Source organism: Lepus europaeus, chromosome 1, assembly GCF_033115175.1.
Source record: "Lepus europaeus isolate LE1 chromosome 1, mLepTim1.pri, whole genome shotgun sequence".
Lineage (NCBI taxonomy): Eukaryota > Metazoa > Chordata > Mammalia > Lagomorpha > Leporidae > Lepus > Lepus europaeus.
In genome coordinates, this window is record NC_084827.1 from 139,240,826 (window position 1) to 139,264,587 (window position 23,762).

A 23,762-nucleotide genomic window follows, 5' to 3' on the forward strand; every position below is an offset into this window, starting at 1 on the left:
ACTTAATTTGTTTTATCAATTTCCTTGCAGTGTTTGAACGTCACTCAGTTGTTAAAATACTATGGTCATGGTGCCAACTCTCCCATCTCACCTGATCTTTTTACATATCTTTGCCCTGCACTGTTATATCAAATCGACAGCAGACTTTGTATTGAGCATTTTGACAAACTTTTAGTTGAAGATTTAAATAAGGATAAAAATCTGGTTCCTGAAGATAAGGCAAATATTGGGGCATCAGGTAAGAAAGAGATTTAAGTTTTTTCTCTTTAAAATAGTATACCTGTCCTTTAAAAAAAAATCAATTAGAAAGTACTTCCAAAATTGTTGACTTCCTCTTAATATCAGACTTTAAATCTGTATTAATGAAATTTCGCTATTCATGTTACAAAATATCCAGTGAAGACAGGAAATACCATATGTATTATTTATTTCTTCTGGGGAATGTTTTGCTATGGAAAATGAGATTAAAAGCATAGTTTGTGATAAATGGACCCTCTTTTATGAGCAAATATAAATCAGGGGACCCCTAATTAAAGTTACTTGGTGTTATAATTACTTAAGACTTAATTTAGGGGGTTGTGAGGTTCTGGTGAGAAGCAAAGATGATTAAAATTTCAAAGTAAGAAGGGAAGCTAGTGTGGTTAAATTCTAGGAATGCCTCAGGAATGCTGAATGGTTGGGACTTGAACTTCATCATTAGGTCCTTAGCTTCAAGTCAGATAAAACAAATTATTTCTAAACCTCCCAGGCTCTTTTTTCACCATATTCACCTTTGTTCACAGGTATCTCTCACTTAATATTTCAAATGTCTACTCCACACAAAGTTTGTTCCTCTTATTGAATCCCAAATGTCATTACAATTCATTCTTTTGATAAAATCTGGAACTATATTACTTTCCTCCTTTTTCTTTGTGTAATCTGTTGTAAAGTCCACTTGAGTTGAGACTTACCTGTCTTCCAACCCCAGACACAGTGCATCATCATATCCTTAGGTCCTTCTTGCTTGTGTTCTTGTGCCCTTTGCAAGATATTTTCATTTACCTTTCTAAAATAAAAGTGAGATTCTCCAACAGTTTTTTCTTTATAGTAAAAGCTAAGATTTAGTTATTATATAATTTTTATCTCACTTAACAAACACATTATTGCAACAACTGATCTAAACTCAATTCATTTACTCCTTACAACAGTCTTATGAGAAGGGTAATGTTACTCTTCCTGGTAACATTGCCAAGATCTCAGAGCTAGTACATGGTAGTGCAGGAATCAAGCCTAGCAAGTTTAACCATTTTGTTATCTGTGTGTTAATATTTTATGTTCTTTTTACCAAATATTACCAATAGGCCAATAAGGGATGCATGTGGGTAGTCTTCAGAAAGTTCATGGAAAATGTGCATTGTCAAAAAACTATGTGAGGACTTCAAAATTTTTGTACCAAAAGAGTCTTACTTTTTAATTCCATTTTTCTATAAACTTTTTTTTTTAAAGATTTTACTTATTTATTTGAGAGGTAGAGTTACAGAGAGAAGTGTTCCATTTGTTGGTTCACTCCCCAAATGGCCACAACGATCAGAACAGAGCTGATCTGAAACCAGGAGCCAGGAGCTTCTTCCAGGTCTCCCACGTGGGTTCAGGGGCCTAAGCACTTAAGCCATTCTCCACTGCTTTCCTAGGCCACAAGTAGAGAGCTGAATCAGAAGAGGAGCAGCCTCTTCTGAACTGGCACCTATGACATGGACTGGCACCCATATGGGATGCTGGCACCACAGGCAGAGGTTTAGCCTACTATGCTACAGCATTGACCCCATCTATGAACTCTGAAGTATCCTTGAATGATTTTTATTTTTATATATAAAGAAATTGAGGCATGGAAAAGTAGCTTACCCACAATTCCCAGGCTTAATAATGACAGAGCCCACAATCTCCAAGATGTATCTCATAAAACCTCGGGGCAACTAATCCATATGCTTCCAAATTTAGTTAATTCTGGTATCACTTTTTTTAAGTGAAAATGTTTATTAGAAAAACATATGCATGCATTTAAAAATTATTTTCAATTTAATATTTTATTTATTTTTGAGGTAACATTTTTAAGTTTACATTTTAGTCTAAGGGTTAATGGCTCTACTAAATAAAGAGTTCAACAAATAATAAGTGGTAAGACAATAGAACAGCAAGAAAATAGATAAGCGCTATAAACAACAATCAAATGAAAAGTTAAAATATTCACAAAATGTTTAAAACTATAATTATTTATAATTTCTATCAGTTTGGTAAAAATTGAAACAAAGATGACAGAAATGTGTATTTGCAACAAAATTGATACATCCAAGCTTTTTTTTTTTTCCTTTCTTTTGTTTAATTTTAGCTCCCACATAAAAGAGAGACCATGCAGTATTTGTCGTTTTGTTTCTGGTTTATTTTACTCAACATGATGTCCTCCAGTTCCAACCATTTTGGTGCAAATGATAGAATTTCATTCTTTTTTTTTTATATAGCTGAGTAATATTCCATTGTATATGTATTACCACATTTTCTGTATCTATTCATCTGATGATGGGTGCCTTGGTTGATTACATATTTTGGCATGTGTCTTTATACTATTTAATACTTTTCATTGTTTCCCTAATATTTTCTTTATGTCCCTGGGAGCATGGATTTGATGTGATATGCTGGCTTTACTTTTTCTCATCCGTCATAGGAAACTGCATTATGCTATATTGTCTCAAAGATCATCATCCTTTATGTGGCCCGCAGGCTTTGCAGATATGTCACCTGCCTGCCTACCTTTCCAACCTTATGCCCCGCCATTATTTGAATCTCTGCTTTTCTCAGCTCTGGCCATGAACTGCTGAAAAAAGGTTATGCCTTTGTTCTCTCATTTCTCTCTTTTACATTCTAAATCTATTATGACTCCTCAAAGATTCCTCTCAAGCTTTCCTCTGGTTAACCTGCTGACCATCCTAGGCTTGACAAAGTTCCCTTCCTTGACACCTCAGATATCACCATCGTAGTCCAGATCTAAAGGTCTTTAATAGTTGGATCAATTTATTTTTTGTTGTTTCATCTCTTTATCCCTAGTGCCTAATTAAAGAGAACTTTGTATAAAAGGAAGCATTCATGTTGATTTGGATAGTAAATTGTTTGACAGTATTCTATATGCTTTCAGTTATAATCCAGAAAAAACGCTTAACTGAAAATGCATCTTTTGAAGATATTTATATGAATATATCAGTGAGCCCAGTATACTTTGATTGTAAAAGTTCTCAAAATGAGTGAAATTTCATAAACTTCTTTAACATGTGTAAGACTATGATGGAATTACTGTGAACTTAGAGTAACAAATTCAGTTCCAGTTGAAATGCCCAGTTACCTTAGAGGGAGTTATTAAAATAACTAAAATGGTACAAACAGATACAGACTAAAACTATTTTTGGTATGATGAAGAATTAGACTAGAACTATTTTTGGTTTGATGAAGAATTAAAAGGATAGAAATTTGTAAAATTCCACAGTGTGGGAATAAAGAGGACATGTTTTAAAATGTCAAATTCTAGTATATAAAAATTTATTTGAGATAAAGCTTGAAAGAGTACACATAAAATCTTGAAAGAGTACAAATAAATAACAAGGTAAGTTTCCTGGGTGCCTATATTTCTATTCCTGACCAGTTTCTTTACAGTAGGGAATAGCATAGATAAATTAATCATAATAGCCTGTATTGGGGCCTTACCATATGCTATACTAAATACTTTTACAAGGTATTTCATTTAATTTGTTAAACCTGTCAGATGGGCACTTTTAGAGGAAAGGGAAAATTTAAGAAGTAAGTTGTCCCAGGTTACACAGCTGCCCGGTAGATTTCATGATGTGATTATATAGTATTCTCCACATAAGCTGCTTTTTTTTTTTTTTAAAGATTTATTTATTTATTTGAAAGGAGGCAGAGTTACGGGGGGGGGGGGGGGGGATCAACCTTCCATCCACTGGTTCAGTCCCCAAATGGTCAGTCCCCAAATGGCCGGAGCTGGGCCAATTGGAAGCCAGGAGCCAGGAACAACTTCTGGGTCTCCCATTGTAGGTGCAGGGGCCCAAGCACTTGGGCTGTCTTTTGTTGCTTTCCCAGGCACATTAGCAGGAAGCTAGCTCAGAAGTGGAGCAGCTGGGACTCAAACTGGTAACCTTATGGGATGTTGACACCACAGGTGGCAGCTTTTCCTGCTATGCCACAGTGCCGCCCTCTGCCTAAGCTACTTGTAACCACTGTGCTATACTGCTGTGCTTTTTGCATTGCTGCTTCCTGCTGAAAGGCTTTTTGATAGTGCTTTGATAGAACAGAAGTGGCAGAGAAATGAGAATTATATACAGCTGATTGAGAGGCATTTTGGTAGATAATGTAAACATAGACAGGGAAGTGATGGAGAGCAGGTATTGGTGTGAATTTTGTAAGTACGGTAGAAACAATCCCTAAGTGTGGTCTTCTCAGTAGACAAGCTGAGGTCAGTCTGATAAAATCAAAAGATGTAGAAAAAAATGAGTCTATTAACTAGATTTGATTTTTCATTTTGGAGTGGATACACTCTGTCCTCTTTCTTTGGCTCTCAGGTGCCAAAGCATTTTCACTATGGCAGGAGAAAAACGAGAGCTGAGATTTAAATATATTCATTCCTTATAGAGAAAAACAGACTGACAAGATTGTCTCATCTAAAGTTAAAACTAATAGCTTTTTTATTTTGAAGGCTTCTAAAACTTCTAGTTCTTTGTTTTCATGTCAACTGTAGATTATGACTTTAATTAATTAGAGTTGTCTATGTTGTAATATTGCCATAATCCATATATTGTAATAAAGCTGTTGACAGATGTTTGACTGTAGTAATATGGAAAGTTACAGCTTATTCCATCTGAAAAGCCTTAGATTGTACTTGCTTTGAAAACAAATACGTTACTAATAGTGAATATTGATTAGTTGTTTGCAGTGGTTATTAGCATTGTCGGAAATACAGCTTGAATTAATTATGTCCTGATAGATGTTAATAATTGTTAGAGAGAATGCCCTGCTAGTAATTATTTTTAATGACTGCTGCACCATTAAGAAAGGTTAACTTGTTCTATATAAATCTTCCCATAGTGACATAGCTCCTACCTCATTAACTTTGTCCAAAGACTGCTGTAAACCAAATATGCTATATACTGTGTATGGTAGAAATCATTTGTTTCACAAGATTGGCTCAGTTAGTCGTAGAGTTGACCCTAGCTTAATTACCAAGGAGGGTAGTGAATAGGCCGCTAAGCATTTTCTGCCAATTAAAATGCTGAAACAGTGTTGAAAACTGCCATCTTGCACATGCTTTAAACCAAGTTAATTAGAAAGTTTCCACAGATGAGCGCTTCTTTTTAAAAGAATGCATTTTCTCTTTAGATAATGAGAAAGGGAGTTGGTGGATAACTAAGCTTGAAGACCTTTAACGTTTTAAGTGACCTAATTTGTAGAATAAGTGAAGCTTGTTTCAGACATTTAGCGCTTTTTATTGCATATGGTGTCTAGAGTACAAATAAAGAAGGCATTTGCTAGTTGTATTTAATAGTTTGCATATTGTTAGTTTGGCAGAAGTTTTTTAAAAGATGCTTTGTATTGTTTTTTGTTTTATTGTATACCAAATAAACTGGTTCAAAACACACAATTTGGTTAGAAGTCAAAACAGTTTATTCCCTGCATTGCTTTTTTTTCTATTTCTAGGAAGTTAGGATAGAGTTTGTGTAAGCTTAAATGTAAATGTTGTAAATTCTATAAATGAATAACAAAAAGAATTTCAGATTTAGTACATGCAAAACAACTTCCCTTTTTAAAACATTTATTTATTTGAAAGGCAGAGTGACTGAGAGGGAGAGAGAGAGACACACACACACACACACACGGGGGGGGGGGGGAGAAAGAGAAAGAGAGAGAGAAATGTTCCATCTCTGGTTCACTTCCTAAATGGCTGCAACAGTGAGGGCTGGGCCAGGCTGAAGCCAGGAGTCCAGAATTCCATTCAGGTCTAACGCAGCAGTGACAAGGTCCTAAGCACTTGGGCCCTCTTCCACTGCCTTCCCAGAGGAAATTGGATTCAACGTGGAGCAGCCAGTACTCAAACTGGCACTTCAGTATGTGATGCTGACGTCTCAAGTGGCACTTAACCCACTATGTCACAATGCCAGCCCCCACATTTTTTCTTATAGGCCAAAATGATTATTTTCCTTGAGTTAAATATGTAAGTTGTTAGAAGCATGGACCATCACACTTGCAGTGATAGAAAGCTGAAATTTTCAAAAAATGTTAACAGTAAATAATTGAGAATAAGAAAACATGTGTTTATAGTAATGTATACTTAAGGAAATAGTTGGGCTGTTTTGCTAATCAGTCACTTATGGAATAGTTCTAATCTATGGAAAATGTGTGGAAATTTTCTTATTTATCTAAAAAGACATTTTGCTTTTTACTCCTTTCTCCTTGGAACTAGCAAGAATAAGTGACAGTTTATATTAGATAGGAAGTAAATAGTTAACTTTACTGCTTTTGTGTATGTTGGTGACATTGAAATAACTATAAGCATATTCTGATAATTTTATGTTGATTACTTGTTTGTTTTGTAGAATTCTTTCTGTGTCCTAGTTTGCTCAAAATTTGAAACATTGCCATTTGAATAAATAAAATTAGTATTCCTTCTTACTTTCATGTTTAATTTTACTTCACTTTTCTCATATGGGATGCTGGCATCGCAGGTGGTGGTTTAACCCACTGTACCACAATGCTGACTCCAACATTAGCATTTTCAAATCACCTTCTGTAGGATACAGGCTCATTGAGATACAATAATAGGTTCCATAATCATGTAAGTCAGAGAAATACTGCATAAAGTCCTTTCTTCCTATATGACAACAGCTAGTATGTTGTCAATTCAAGTAGCTATTGGTAAGCAAGGAATTAAGAAAAACTCTCTTTTTAAAGGGGCAGAATAATTGGCATCTTGAAAATGTTTTGATAATTTCAAGTTTGAATTAAGGCAGTATAAATGTGAAGGAGTAAATTATGTTATGATGATTCCAGTTGTGTCCTTATGTTTTAGGTACAAATCATTTATAAAGCAACTAGGATTTATTTTTTAAATTTTAAAAATATTTTGAAAATGACACATAAAAATTGTACATGTTTATGGGGTACCATGTAATGTTTTGACATGTGTATACATTGTCTAATGTTGAAATCAGAATAAGCACATTGGGGCTGGCATTGTGGCAAAGCAGGTAAAGCCACTGCCTGTGACACCAACGTTCCATATAGACGATGGGTAGACTCAGCTGCTCTGCTTCCCATCTGGCTCCTTGCTAATGTGCTTGGTAAAGCAGCAGAAGATGGCTCAAATGCTTGGGCCCCTGTGCTCATGTGGGAGACACAAAAGAAGCTCCTGGCTCCTGGCTTCGGCCTTGCCCACCCCTGGGCATTGTGGCCATTGGGAGAGTATAAGCATGTCTGTCTCCACACTTGTTATAAAACATTCAGAATCCTTTTAGCACTTTGAAATGTACATTATTTTTATCAGTAGTCGTCTTCAGTGTGGAGAACACCAGGAGCTTTCTCCTATGTCATTGTAACTCAGTACCCATTAACTCATCTTTCCCCATACCTCGCTTGCCGTTGCCCTCTCCAGCTTCTGGTAACTACAACTCTACTTTCAATTTCAGTGAGGCAACTTTTTTACATTCTACATATGAGTGACTTCTTGTAGTATTTGTCTTTACTTCAGTTTCACCCATGTTATAACAAATGACAGGTTTTCATCATTTTCTGACTGAACAGTGGTATATACCACATTTGCTTTATCTGCTCGGCAATTGATGGACACAGAGGTTATTCCTGTTTACTGGCCCTTGTGACTACTGCTGCAATAAACATGAGGGTGCAGATGTCTTTTTGACAAACATTTCTTTTCCTTGGAATACATACCCAGGAGTGGGATTGCTGGATCACATGGTGGTTTGTTTAGAAATACAGCTACTGGCTTCCACAATGCCTGTGCTAATTCCCATTCCCACCAACAGTGTGCAAGAGTCCTTTTTGTTTTTCTGCATTGGTGCCAGCACTGTTTTATCTTTTCGATGATAACTGATCTAAGTGGAGTAAGGTTCTCATTGTAGTTTTGATTGTTATTTCCCTGATGATTAGGAAGTTGGAACATTTTTTTCAGATACCTGTTAGCTGTTTGTTTGTCTTTTCAGAAACATTTGTTTTGATCTGCAGCCCATTTTAATTCTTTTTATGTGAGTTATTGTTGTTGTTTTTGCTATTAGTTATTTAGTTTCTTATATATTCTGGATATTAACCCCTTTTATAGCAAATGTTTTATCCTATTCTGAGGTTTGTTTCTTCACTCTTAATTGCTTACTTTGCTATGCAATATTTTTAGTTTGATGTAGTCTCTCATTTGTATATTAATTTTTTTTTTCCTTATTCTTTTGGAGTGTGATCCAAAAATAATCCTTTCCAATTCTAAGGTCCTGATGCATCCCTTATGTTTACTTATAGTGGTTTCAGATTTTAAATTTAGGCCTTTAACACATTTTGATTTTTTTTTTTTTAAATATATGGTGAGAGAGAGAGAGCTCTAGTTTCATTCTTCTGCATATGGATGTCCCATTTTCCCAGCAGAGACTCATTTCCTTAGCAAATGTTCTTAGCACCTTCATTGAAGAGAATTTGGTTATAGATTGTGTGGGTTTACTTCTAGAGTCTGTATTCTGTTCTATTGATCTATGTTTCTGGTTTTATGATGTTAATATTCTAATTTGTTTAGAATGTTGTAGTATATTTTGAAGTTGGGTAGTGCAATGCCTACTGCTTAGTGTTTTGCTCATGTTGCTCAAGATTGCTTGGACTGTGTTGAATATATGACTTTTAATCATTGAAAAATCTCTTGACACTAGCCTTTGAAATATAGCAAGCAAACTATAGGTATTTTTTTCCTAGTTGAAGAAGTAGGAAAATTCTTTTAAGGAGTAAATGTTCAAAGACATGTAGAGATTTTTAATTTTGATTTTAACAACAGAGTCTTCTGATCTTTAGCATTTTGTTTTTGCTCAGTAACCAACTTGTTGGCAGGCATTTTACCAAATAAATAAGAAACCAAAAATCTTTATTATTAGTCATTTTTAACAAATACATGTTGTAGGAGGGAATGGGAGAGTGTTTAGCCTAGCATTTAAGATACCCTTGTCACATATCAGAGTGCTTAAGTTTAATACCTGGATCCAAATCCTGACTCCAGAAGTGAACCGTTGGAGACAGCAGTCATGGCAAAAGTAATAGTTGGGTTCCTGCCACCTGCATGGGAGTTCGTCTCCCAGCTTCAGTCAGGCCCAGCCCCAGCTGTTGTGGGCATTTGAGGAGTGAATCAGCAAATGGGAACTCTGTGTGTTTCTCTGTCTCTGCTTTTCAAAAAAGACTTTTAGTAAAAAATGTGTGTGTGTGTGTACATATATATGCATGCATGTTTGTATCAAGTCATTTTGGAGGGGCAGCTTTAGAAATTCAGTATAACACCATTTCATTAAACACCTACATGGTGTATCATTCACATTGTGTTCTAAATAAGTGGCATTTCCAAAAAGATAGAATGAAAATGATGCTCTTGAAGATGGTGCTGTTATAACCCTAGATTGATTTATGTAACACTTTCTCCATTGTGAGTTCTGATATTTTCTTGTATTTTCTAAATTTCTAAGGTTAAAAATCACAAATGAAAAATATTTTTAATCATAAAATGAGATTTTCTCTTTTAAGGCATTTCTTAGTCCACATATTTTCTTTTCTCAAGTGGATGAGAAAGATTCAATTATCACAACTGATAACATGTGTACATATGCACTGATTTGAGCACTCATGAACTCATACAGACACCTCTCCCCCAAATACATGTAGAACTGGTTGACTAGGTTAACCTGCCAGTGATTGGCCTTCATTTATGATGTATTTGTATTAAACTTATCCACTAATGTATTGACATTGATTTTTCTTGAATTAAATTTTGGTTAATTTTTAAATTGATTTTTGGCTAATTGACCAATGACTTTTGAGATTGTGAATCAGTTTCTTGGAATACTGCAAAATGTTTTTGTTTTCATAAAATCTTTTTTGTACTATTTTTTTACATTCAGGGTACCCTTAACCAGGAGTTAATATTATGAGAATTTTTAGAAAGGAAATACTTGGCTAGAATCAGTCTTATTTCCATATATTGGTTTTATGATTAGGCAATAAAATCACATCTTCTCTCAAGCCTTTACTTAGTTTATTTTTATAAAAATGATTGTAAGAATATTTTTTTAATATGGTCTTAAGTTTGAAAGTGTAAAAAGCTCAGGTTTTAAAATATACTTGTAGTTTTACAAGGAGACTTCAAAAAGCTTTTGAGTGTTTATTTTGGTACAAAATCTCTGAACATCCATACATAGGTTTTTCATAATATGTATTTTCCACATACCAGGAAAAACATTTTTGCACCAAAATAAACTGGTATTTTTAATTCTGTCTGTCCATGAGCTTTAAGTTCCCTTGAATGCAGTATATACAAAATAAGCAAAGTTGATAACTTCAAAATTATTAGAAGTGTTTATTAGTCAGAATTATGGTGGCTAAAAATACACTAGAATTAGCCTCTGAAATTATGTAATAAAAGTTTTTCTTATTTTATTCCTGTGCCTCAGAACCCAAGGAAATTCACGTAACCAGTTTAAGGTACTAACTTAAAACCTGAATTTGTAAAAATCAGGTTGAATAAATCTTGTTAATAAAATTTATTCTTTTTTCTAGGGTTCTATTATATTCCACACTGAGAAAAAGATATTTGTTTCTGGTCTTACCTATTAAGATATTTGTGATAGAAATTAAATTTCTAAATGTTAGTACAAACAGAACACCATTATTTGATGCAGTATATCCAAGTTGGCCAACAATTTATGTTACACTATAGTACTTCAAAAAGCTTATGGAAAAAAATTTTTAAATGTTTCTTTGGTGCAAAAAAAAAATCAGTCTTTTCATAATACACATTTTCCAAGAACTTTTTGAAGGCCCCCTTGTGTTTTTTCTTCTTTCAGAGTATTTTGGACTATATATTATTGGTTTCCCAAGTACTTAAGTACATTTTTTTTCTTTAACTTCTTATTTGAAGTTGTTTTTAGGTTGTTGCTGGAAGATAAACTGCTTCCAGGTTGGATTATTGCCAAACTAAAGAAAAATATATTTGGAAGGGAGAGTTATTACTGAAAAGACATATTTGATCTTCACGTTAATGTTTTTGTTATCATCCTCAGTTTGTCCCACTTGGGTATTATAAGTACCCTGTCCCTTTTATCTGCTTTTTTTCCCCACTAAAATGATTGGCGCTAGAAGGCTGTGTTTGTTTCAACAAACCTTTGTTGGTATAGTTGCTCAATAACTTGGCTTTAAAACTTCATGTCTAAAAATCTTGCACCTGTGGCCCCTGTCTTGCTTATTTTGTCAGGATCTTTCACTGATGGTTTCTTTTTTTTTTTTTTTTCCTCTCTTTGAACACTAAAACAGAGTGTTTATCATTAGTGAGCCAACCTTTAAACCTTATTTGACTATATAGTTTTCTTTATAATAGGATTTTTGCCTTGTAATGCCTTGAAGTGGCATTTATGTAGTAGATGACACAGAAAGCAAAATTGGAGGAAAGGGAATTTGGAACCAGGTGTAGAGAAGAGAAAAAAAATCCTGGGAAATAGGACTGAATTATCCTCTGTCACAATAAAAATACAAACCAACTATTGGTAATAAGACTTTTTTGTTACCTCCTAATGTGAATGTATTTCCATCTGGGCTGCTATGTTAACTTTCTTATACTTGGCATTAGGACGATTCATAAAGATTTTGATATAGTAGATAGATGTTCTTTCAATGGTCATAGAAGAGTTTCATAATTATATTCTTTAAATAAAGTTTTATTACTGTGTCTCTCCCTTTAAACTTTAGAAGATTTTTATTTCCAGTCTAGATATTAAGATGAATCACAGCCTTAAGTCATTTTAAATGACTGTTGTAATGTCCTGGGCCATTGAAGGGACTATTTATAACTTGATCTGAGTTCTTAATTCTTTAAGTGTTGTTCAAGTTGGTTATATGTCATGTTTTTGTTTTGTTTTTAAGCACAGCAGTGCCATAAAGCTTCTTAAAAAGCATAGTCTGGGTAAGATAATCTATCTTCCATGACTCGTTTATCTATGCTAATTCTTCTTTGGAGCTTTTTTAGTTGATATTGTCGCACTAATATTGACTGTTAATTTCTTTCCTACAGCATGGATTTGTGGTATCATTTCTATCACTGTCATTAGCCTGCTTTCCTTGCTAGGCGTGATTTTGGTTCCCATCATTAACCAAGGATGCTTCAAATTCCTTCTCACATTCCTTGTTGCACTAGCTGTAGGAACCATGAGTGGAGACGCCCTTCTTCATCTACTGCCCCACGTAAGAAACCATTCTAATCTTTTAAAAAATTAAAATTATTTAAGCTAAAAGTTTCCTTCATTGGCAGGCTCCATAGCATACTAAACTGGTATTTGTCTTCTTTTATGTCTGCTTATGGGATAACTTTTTTCATTTCCCCAATTTTAATAGCAATATTTTTAAAATAAATCAAACTATTAGTTTTTTTTTAAGTAACAACAAATACTAGTAATGTCAGTTTTACTTCAGTTTTTAAAAATACTCATTGGGTAAAATTTTCCATGTTAGCATCTGAAAATAAAGTTTGGTATATCAATTAAGGCTTTAGGAGTAATGTATAGGAGGTGTTGAATGATTGCACATATGACCAGTTTGCTCCTGGTACCTTTATTTTAGCAGAAGTAGGCATTCATACTCTGTTAACTGTTTTAGTTTTTTAGCTCTTTATACATGGGGACATTTAACCTTTTCACCTAGGATGCCATTTATTTTCTTCCTTTTGGGGATACTTTTAATGATTTGGCCACAAATACATACTCTTAGTGTTGTGCTTATCAACCTTTATAAAGCTTGCTATCTGTAACCTATCAATAAATAGATAGCTGGCTGTCACCAGCTGTGAGTGTTTCAGTGTAACTGTTTTTACGTCATTCTGAGAACAATGGGTATTTTTCTTTTCCAAATGTAAAATTGCAATGTTGAATATTTCCCTTCTGGGTTGAGAGAATTTTCTTTGTGTATGTACTTCTCCTCTTCTGTATTCTCTGTTGAGAATTCCAGATCTGGTGTCTAGAACATTATAATGCATTGCCTTTTTTTTATGTTTTTAATATATGAATCAATGAATATGAATTATTATAGTATATATTATACATTATTTCCCCCTTTGTTCCCAACCCTAGCTTGTCCTGTCTCCCAGCCATCAAGAAACAAAATGCCCATTTCAGAATGGGCATAATGAGAGCAATTGAAAAGTACTCAAATGCTGTCTAGCTGTTTTTTTCCCTGAGGAAGGGTTAAGTAAGGACAGCTATTACCTTTTTGATTGGTCTGACCTTCTTTGAGACATTTGGAAAACTTTTCTGTTGACCAGTAGTTAACAGGGAAAGAATACAAATAAATATTACATGAAATAAAATAGTTAAGTCTGTTTATCTAAGGTTAATATTGTATTTCTTGTACATTTCACAGTATTGAAATATAAATTTAGTGTACATACTTTCTTTAAGATTTATTTATTTAGTTGAAAGAGTTACAGAGAGAGCGACAGAGACACAGATAGAGATCTTGCATTTGTTGGTTCACTCCCTAAATGGCCACAATGGCTGGAGCTGGGCCTATCCAAGCCAGGAGTCAGGAGCTTCCTCTGGGTCCCCCACATGAGTGCAGGGGCCTTAGTACTTGGGCCATTTTCTGCTACTTTCCCAGGCATGTTAGCAGGGAGCTGAATTGGAAGTGGAGCACCTAGGACTCAAACTGGCACTCATATGGGGCATGGTGTTGCAGACAGTAGCGTTAGCTGCTACACCAAAGCACCAGCCCCCATACATTTGTCTTTGCTAAAGCTTTAAAATACAGAAAATTACATGTATAGTTAAGTATACACTTTTGATAATATTTCATAGTATATGCAGAGGTAGCAGTTTCATTAATTCTTTGAAATAATTTTTAAGAGAAGATCTTCTAAAAATATAATACGTTGAAGAAGGAGTTAAGGGGCCGGCACTGTGGTGCAGCGGGTTAACACCCTGGCCAGAAGGGCCGGCATCCCACATGGGCACTGATTTGGGTCTCAGCTGCTCAACTTCTGATCCAAATCCCTGCTATGGCCTGGGAAAGCAATAGAAGATGGCCCAAGTCCCTGGGCCCCTGCATCCACATAGGAGACCTGAAAGAAACTCCTGGCTCCTGGCTTCAGATCAGCCCAGCTCCAGCTGTTTGTGGCCATCTGGGGAGTGAACCAGGGGATGGAAGACCTCTCTCTCTCTCTCTCTCTCTCTCTCTCTGCCTCTGCCACTCTGTAATTCTGCCTTTCAAATAAATAATCTTTAAAAAAAAGAGTTAGTATTTAAACTCATATTACAGGGAGTCACAAATGATAACCCACTGGCCAATTAGTTTGTGTTTTTTTAATTTTTACTAAAATTTGGCATTTAAGTGGATCATATTTAGTTCAATTTATAAAGGACCCATTACTCTTATTATTATTAATAGCTTGATTCTCTAGCTACAGTATGAATGGGCATTTCAATTGTATGAGAGTTGATTTAGAGTTTTATGAAATGTAATACCTTCCGGGAAATGTAATCTTTTCTGGGCAACTAAGTAATGCAAATTAAGAGGAAGTCCTGTTATCTTTAAGTGAGATAATATCTAAGGGAACACTTGAAAAATTAGAAGGTATTTTTTTCTGTCTTTTGGGAGATTATAATCTCAAAATTTGAGATAGTATTTCAATAATTTGTTTAGAAATTTTCTTTGTTCTTATTCATAGTCTCAGGGTGGACATGATCACAGTCATGAGCATGCACATGGCCACGGACATTCTCATGGACATGAATCCAAGAAGTTTTTGGAAGAATATGATGCTGTATTGAAAGGACTTGTTGCTCTAGGAGGCATTTACTTGCTATTTATCATTGAACACTGCATCAGAATGTTTAAGCACTACAAGCAACAAAGAGTGAGTGTTTAATTGTTTAATTTTCTGGAATATAAGACAGAATAAATATTTGTTTTGGCCATCTTCTTTTCTTAATTGTAATGTTGGTATATATTAAATCTGTATGTTTTAATAGCTGATCTTCAGAGGAGAATCTGACTTTGATCTTTTCTATGTTTGTTAATATATTTATTTTGGCATTTATAATCAAAATACAGCAATCTCAGTTTCAATTAATTTGTGTTGCATCATGCCTAATTGACTCAAAGAAAAAGCTATTGGCCAGTTAGGTAATATTAAAATGTGTAAACAGAAGCTAGGCTCATCAGTCTTCTTAGGTAACATTTTCAATATAAGTTGCATTCATTGTAATATATTTTAATGAAAATGTTAATACACGCTACATTTCTTTATCAGAAATACCTTGCCAGTGGTAGAAGTAGTAATGGTAAGAAGTCAGGGGTCTTTGTAGGAAAAAATATAATGGAAAGATGGAAATTATGGTTCTTTTCAAGAGTGTTATATATCACTTGGGAGATGCTGCTCGGACTACTGATTAAATACCTGGATTGTCACTGTCTTTGTCCCATGATACATTTATGAGAATAAGACAAATCTCTAAAAAGAAATTTATCTCCAAGAAAGTAAGTTCAAACCTGCTGCAGTTCACTGTGTTTTAGTTTACACCCCTCCTGTTCCTGTTGTTTTACATCTGCCTGTCTTAAATGTATATCACTAACCTGTTTGTGATACTAACACTAAGTATCTTCAGAAAGTTTATGCAAAATGAAATTAAAAGATAAGCTTACTTGGGTATAAAAAGTTTTTGAAATCTGTGTGTATGAGAATTATCCAAAAAGTTTATGGAAAATATATATTACTAAAACACAAAGATGTCTTTTTTTTTTAAAGATTTATTTATTTATTTGAATGGTGGATTCAAAGAGGCAGAGGCAGAGAGATATCTTCCATCTGCTGGTTCACTCCCCAAATGACCACAATGGCCAGAGCTTGGCCGATCTAAAGCCAGGAGCCTGGAGCTTCTTTAGGATCTCCCACTTGGGTGCAGGTGCTAAAGGACTTGGCCATCTCCTACTACTTTCCCAGGCCATAGCAGAGAGCTAGATGAGAAGTGGAGCAGACGGGTCTTGAACTGGTGCCAGTATGGGATGCCAGCATTGCAGATGGTGGCTTTACCCGTTATACCACAGTGTTGGCCCCACATAGATTTCAAAATGACATGAGGGTTGGGAAGGAAGAAAGAGAATTATTTAGATGAGAGAATTAATAAGAGGACCTGATAGTTGATTAGATGTAAGTCGTATATATTTGGGGCTGGCGCTGTGGCGTAGTGGGTAAAGCCTCCACCTGCAGTGCTGGGATCCCACATGAGTGCCAGTTCAGGTCCCAGCTGCTCCACTTCCGATCCAGCTCTTCACTGTGGCCTGGAAAGGCAGTAATGAAGGGTCCTTGGGCCCCCTGCTCCTGTGTGGGAGACCCAGAAGAAGCTCCTGGCCCCTGGCTTTGGATTGGCCCAGCTCCGATCGTTGTAGCCATTTGGGGAGTGAACCAGTGGATGGAAGACCTCTCTCTCTCTCTCTGCCTCTGCCTCTTTCTAACTCTCTCTTTCAAACAATGAATAAATATTTTTTAAAAAGAAATAGATTTTGGTATTTGTCTACAATACTACATTAAATTATTCCATAATAAATCACATATTCCAGTGTGTATAAAGAAGTTTTGGAATTACTGTGAAGTCCTAGTTTTCCTCAATTGTGTGCATTCATTAGGTATAAAACATTAGGAGTTGTGTAGTTTACATACAACTATAAAATGTGGTCCTTCAAGGGATAGTTTAAAGTAAATGTTTTTAATCTTTTGTATCTCATTTGAACCTAAACTTAGTGGTGAAGTTAATAACATTTATGTAAGAAAATGGAGACCCCAAAGCACGACTTTTTTTTTTTTTTTTTTTGTAAATTGGAATGTGGGAATTAAGAACTGAAAGGAACACCTTTGGTGGGCGTACTCTAAATTTGGTGGTAAGGAATTCTTGAAGTTTGTCAACGAAAGGGATCTAACTAGATAAATTAGTGTATCTCTTTATGACAAATTGGATAGTAAGTAACTTAAGGTGAAAAGCATATGGCATTGTTTTGAAGATGGAATTAGTAGTGCTTGCATTGAACAGACATTCAGACACTGGCAGTCTGCACAGATGAATCTACTGCACAGATGAATCCATTTTACTATTGGAAGGAAGCTTTCAGATCATAAGGTAAATAATACAGCAGATGCCAAGTTGTTGGAGGAAGTTAAGAGCCTAGAGCATAATGACCTAGCAAGTTGCTCAGAAAATGGAGAATCAGAACTAGAGAAATTAAAATCCCAGCTCGTGCTTGAATTTTCTTTAATTTCTATATCCTTCTTGTTGTCCAAGCCCCCCCACCACTGTTTTAACTCATACTGCTGTTTCTTTTCTTTTCTTTATAATATCTGCCTTATTATTTTATTTTAAATATTCTGTATTTCCCCAGTTTCTCTTAACTATTATTATGAAACAACACAGCCTAAAACTTGATGATGAATGTAAACAACAATTTACTACTGCTTCCAATTCTGTGTGAGGAGGTGTAGGCAGTGCTTCTGGTGTTTGACATTCCTTAGATTCACTCACTCTGCTGTATTCAGATTTAGCCGGCCCCTGGGCCAGGCTGACCTGGGTGGGACAGGCAGGACAGTCCAGGAGTGCTCTACTCCACTTCGGCATCTTGATGCACCTCCACATGGCCTCTGCATAGCCAAAGCTGCTTCCCAAGTTAGTGTCTGGCTTCCCAGAGCAAGGACAAAAGCTGCCAGGTCCTTTTCAAACCAGTCTTAGAACCGGCACATCAGCTTTCCCTGCATTCTGCTGGTCAAAATAAATCAGAGGGCCAGCTAAACTCTAGGGCATGGAACCGACTCCACCTCCTCGTGGGCGTAGCAGAATGCTCTTCCAGGGAGGAAGGAAATGGCTGGTGGCTGGCTTTGAAGACCGCCTGTGCTCAGCTAGCCATTCAAGCTTATTTACACAGTGGCTAGATGACTTAGACATGTGGAACGCACAAGAAAGTGTCATGCCAATCAATAGTTTTCTTAGATTAACAGATTAAAAGTGGAATTTAAGTTGTAACAATTGTTAATGCCATTGAGATTGATTAAAAAAGAAAAGCAGTTAAAAGACCTTGTAAGATGTTATATAGGGAAAATTAAAACCTAAACAATGAAATACAACAATTAGAATTTATAAGTAACTGAAGACAGGTTAAATTATGTTCACTGCCTGATTACTAAAAGATAAAAAGAATGGAAGAATGTTTGTGTTTATTCCAAAGCTATTAAGAATTAGTTCCTGTGGGAGATCCTCTTTTTTTTTTTTTTTTGAGATTTATTTATTTGAGAGGCAGAGTTTCAGACAGAGAAAGGGAGGGGCAGAGAAAGAGGTCCAGAGCTTCTTCCAGGTCTCCCATGTTGGTGCAGGGACCCAAAGACTTGGGTCATCTTCCACTGCTTTCCCAGGCCATAGCAGAGAGCTGGTTTGGAAGTGGAACAGCCAGGACTTGAACTGCTGTCCACATGGGATGCTGGTGGCACAGGTGGAGTCTTCACCTACTAAGCCACAGTGCCGGCCCCTGTGGGGGATCCTTTTCATCCATCACCTTATTTAATCTTCTTAAGAATCTTACTTTGATTTTATAGAAGAATATTCTTAGGTTCAAACTTAACAAACTTGCCCAAATCTCAGAAGTAAAGTACAAATTTAGGATTGTAACTCAAGGTTGACTCTCTCCATTATGTCATATTCAGGGAGATGAGAGAGTGCCTTAAAATATGGATTGAAAATCAATGGATGGGGACAGCGCTGTGGTGTAGCGGGTAAAGCTCATATAGACACCAGTTCAAGTCCTGGCTGCTCCACTTCCGATCCAGCTCTCTGCTATGTCCTGGGAAAGAGTAGAAGGTGACCCAAGTCCTTGGAACCCTGCACCCATGTGGGAGACTTGGAAGAAGTTCCTGGCTCCTGACTTTGGATCAGCACAGCTCTGGCTATTGCGGCCAATTGGAGAGTGAACCAGTGGATGGAATCTCTGCCTCTCTTTTTCTCTCTGTGTAACTGCCTTCAAATCAATCAATCAATCAATCTTTAAAAAAAAAAAAAAAGAAATTCAAGGGAATAAGCTTTACCTTTTTGGAAACTCTGTTAGCTTACCATATTAAATAAGAGAGATATTACATATATTTCACTGTTTTCATTTGGGTTGCATATTAGTATTGTGTATTCTGTCCCTTAAGGTAATAAAATAAGAAAAAAAAGTAGATGAATTGAACCTCATAAGTGTTTTAAAAAATTTTAGTCGGATTTTTATCTGACCCTTGATAAACTTCATGTGTACATTTAACAGCAGTTGTACTCTGTCAGTGTTAACATAGGTCCATCTTGGGGCCCCCACTATGGTACAGTGGATTAAGTTGCTGCCTGCAATGCCTGCATTCCTTACCTGCATCCCATATAGGTGCCAGTTTCCTGGCTGATTCACTTCTGATCCAGTTCCCTGCTAATGCTCCTGGGAAAGCAGTGGAGGATGGCCCAATTATTTGGGCCCTTGCCACCCACATGAGAAACTAGATGACGTTCTAGGCTCCCGGCTTTGGCCTAGCTCAGCCCTGGCAATTGCAGACATTGCCGGAGTGAACTAGTGGATGGAAGATCTCTCTCCCCTCTCTGTCTCTGTCTCTCTCTCTTTTTGTGTCCCCTTCCTCCTGGTGTAACTCTGCCTTTCAAGTAAGTAAGATAAAAAAACCTTTTAAAAAAATAAATAAGTCAGCTCAATCTTGAGTTCAATGAATTATTGCTAATTGTGGCTGCAGATTTTATGGTAATATAAAATGTTTCTTACCCCCCACCCCGGCAGGGAAAACAGAAATGGTTTATGAAGCAGAGCACAGAAGAATCAACTATTGGAAGGAAGCTTTCAGATCATAAGTTAAACAATACACCAGATGCGGACTGGCTTCAACTCAAGCCTCTTGCTGGTAGACAACACTTCTAACTACAAGGAAACTTTAAAACATAAAAATTGAAATATTGTTTCTAAACTGTGTCTGTATTGTTTGAAATTTCTTATTTGTGACTTCGCTAATGCTGTTTTCTAATGAATTTTTATTTAAATGTGAGTGTGTCTTAATTCTAATTTTTTAAAGTTTATATTTTGGAATAAAGGACCAAATATATTTGGAGGCAAGGAACATTTTGCATTTCTATTTTATAGGAAAAAATATGAGTGAAACAAAAAAAATTTTTAGGTGGTGTTTTAGTGGCTGGTATTTTTGTTGTTGTTGATGGGGCCACATTTCTACGTTCTTTATAAGCTATTGGTTTCATATGGGAAAAGGAGAATTACCCTCAGTACTTGGAGGAGAATTTATATTGAAAATATCTGCTTATCTATCCATTTATTCTGTTGCTTGATATATGTAATGAGGTAGCCTACAATTTTCAGGGAATCAAAAAAATAATTTTCCAGCCAAACTTTTCTCAGTTTCTGTTTGAGTCTATGTTTCCCTGAATGTGCCTATGGTTTTCTGCAGGAAAGGGGCAGCCTAGGCTCTAATTGGAGCACTCTGCCCTGAAATAAAAATTTGAGGCAATAGAATCTTCGTCATGAGATAAATAGCTTCAGAAAAGTAGGTAAAAGACAAAACTCAGATTTTTAATAAATGCTTAACAGATGTTATTATCACGGATGCCTGCAAATCATTCTAGCGGTGGTTTCTGAGTAGTATTGTCAAATAGATGGCTCATTGAGGAGGGTAAAAAACTTGGCATTAACTATGGTATGGCTTGGTGTTACTTAAATTTTCTTTGTTTTTGTTTTCTTAAATAAGAGGAGTCTAGAGAAGGTAATTGAAGAATTTGGGGTTGCATTTTGTCATTCTGTAAATGCTGTGATAACATCCCAGCCTTTGATTTTCATCAGCTGCTCCCATGCTCTTTGCCTCGAGTTTCACACTTTTTCTTTCCAAATATTTCCTCACTTAACCTGCTGTCTATTTCAGTTTCTTCTCATCTGTTCATCTGCAACACCTCCAGAACCCCCAAACTGTAGTTTGTTTTGTGTGTGCTAGTGTGCATTTGGTTTATTTTATTTATTTTTAACTTTTTAATGGACTCCGGAAAATATTGTTCTGGATGGCTTCTAAATAATTTTAGAGAGATATGTTTAATTAAGACAGTCACATAAGAAATGTTCATTACACTGCCATTGTGCCTGATTTTAAATGAGGAAATATGCATGTATTTTACTTGATAGTAAGACATATCCTTTGCTATAAATGTAGGAACTGATGACTCAGTTGTTTCTGAAGATCGACTTAATGAAACTGAACTGACAGATTTAGAAGGCCAACAAGAATCCCCTCCTAAAAATTATCTGTGTGTAGAAGAGGAGAAAATCATGGACCATTCTCACAGCGATGGCTTACATACCATTCATGAGCATGATCTCCATGCTACTGCACATAACCACCACGAGGAGAATAAAACTGTGCTGAGAAAATACAATCATCAGTGGCACCACAAACATTCTCATCATTCACACGGTCCCTGCCACTCCGGATCAGATCTGAAAGAAACAGGAATAGCTAATATAGCGTGGATGGTAATCATGGGGGATGGCATCCACAACTTCAGTGACGGGCTGGCAATTGGTAAGTGGGCTTGAAACTCAGATTGTGAGTTGTAGTCCTGTAAGACTGTTCTTTTTTCACTATTTCTATATTAGTCTTAGGAGCTATAATCTGTAAGATTGAAATGTGTGTGGAGCTTAACACAGGTGCTGATAGACCCTTGTAATTTGGTTTCTTCAAAGGCTGTGGCTTTGTTTAATAGGTATGTTGGGGGTATAAAGGTATGATTTCTGCGGTTTTTTTTTTTTTTTTTTTAAATCATGTTAGAAAAACTGCCTTAACATTATACTTACATATACATTTACACATCCCTGAAAGAGAATAGTTTAATTTCAGTCTTGGGTTTAATACATTTTTCACTTGTTTGAAAAGGTGAAGAAATACAACACTAAAATCCATTACACTGGAGTCAGCGTTTAGCCTAGTGGTTAAGATGCCAGTGGAGAAGCCCACGTCCCATACCTGGGTTTGATGCCTGGCTCCAGCTCTGACTCCAGCTACCAGCTAATGCAGACCCTGAAAGGCAATGATGGTGACTCAAGTAATTGGGTTCCTGCTACCCACATGGGAGACCTGGATTCAGTTCCTGGCTCCTGGCTTCTCCCCGTTCTCCGATCACAATTGTTACGGGCATTTTGGGAGTAAATCAGTGGATCAGAGCAATCTCTCTCTTAATGTTTATCTACTTCTCAGGTAAATAAATAAAAAATTTTATTTATTTATTACCTGGAAAACGACTTTAAAAATACATTGCTCCAAACTAAAATACATTAGAATCTTGATGATATAAACCAATATTACCTATTTACACGAATATTAAATATGATCAATATGTGATTTCCTTTGAGATAGACTCTGTTAATAAACCTGAAGCAGGGTTTGGTTTCTTTCAGAAACCAAGGACTATATTTTTGAATTCACACTACCTGTCAATACAAAAGAATTTGCTAGTAGATTCATGAATTTACATCTCTGATCATAGTCCTCCAGATGAAAAACAAACACTTATTTGTACCATTTCTATTCTTGATGCAGAAAAATTTGGTTAAGGGTGTAGCTATTTAAACATCTATAAATATAAATGTGAAAGAGCAAGTACAACCATGGACTTACAAGACTTAAAATTGAGCATCAGACTACTACTTAGAGATTCAGGCACTAAAAACTGTTATCCCCACCTGAGCTGTTAATGAGTTAGAAAGCTATAGGCAAAGAGAATGTAATTCAATAGAGAATCTTGCTTTTATTGACTAGTGCTTTGTATGGTTGTCACACGTATATTTTACCCCACTAGATGTTAAAAAAAAAAAAAAACAGTAGTGTGTAAGATAGATGAATCACTAATATATTATGAAGACAGGCAGAAGGGGCTACATCTGTCATCATTAATGAAAATGGAAAGCAGAATTTTAGTAAATGTCATTTTTTTTCTTATTCTTCTCAGGAGCAGCTTTCAGTGCTGGATTGACAGGAGGAATCAGTACCTCTATAGCTGTCTTCTGTCATGAACTGCCACATGAATTAGGTAATAAACCTTAAAAATTTTACCAGATTTCAGCAGATCTAAGACTTTTTCAATTGTAAATGCATCCTGATTTCAGAAGTGTTAGAACATAAAGAATGGCTTATGGCACATATAAAGAGTCATTAGTAGTAAGACATATCTTGATCTTACAATATGAAAAAAAGTATGCTTCTTAGATGAAATGGTAATTTCTGTATGCTTTTCTTTACATTCTGTAACATAATTATGATGAAGGATCATTGATTCTGACCAGTCCACTGAATATAATTTTGAAAAAGGAATTTCATTTCTTAATTTAAAAACCAGATTTTGCTGTTAACCCACTTTGATTTTATTTATTTATTTATTTCC

At 35.7% G+C, this 23,762-nt stretch overlaps 1 protein-coding gene across 2 annotated transcripts in view; it reads left to right on the top strand.

Annotated features, from left to right (window-relative positions):
• SLC39A10 (solute carrier family 39 member 10) overlaps nucleotides 1–23,762 on the top strand; it is a 66,458-nt gene that overhangs the window by 27,050 nt on the left and 15,646 nt on the right. For both annotated transcript variants that reach the window (XM_062189411.1, XM_062189403.1), the window contains 6 exons: nucleotides 31–238; nucleotides 12,350–12,519; nucleotides 14,993–15,181; nucleotides 20,113–20,233; nucleotides 21,539–21,907; nucleotides 23,331–23,411. In XM_062189411.1, the coding sequence (XP_062045395.1) occupies nucleotides 31–238; nucleotides 12,350–12,519; nucleotides 14,993–15,181; nucleotides 20,113–20,233; nucleotides 21,539–21,907; nucleotides 23,331–23,411 (1,138 nt within the window). The remainder of the gene's footprint in view (nucleotides 1–30; nucleotides 239–12,349; nucleotides 12,520–14,992; nucleotides 15,182–20,112; nucleotides 20,234–21,538; nucleotides 21,908–23,330; nucleotides 23,412–23,762) is intronic.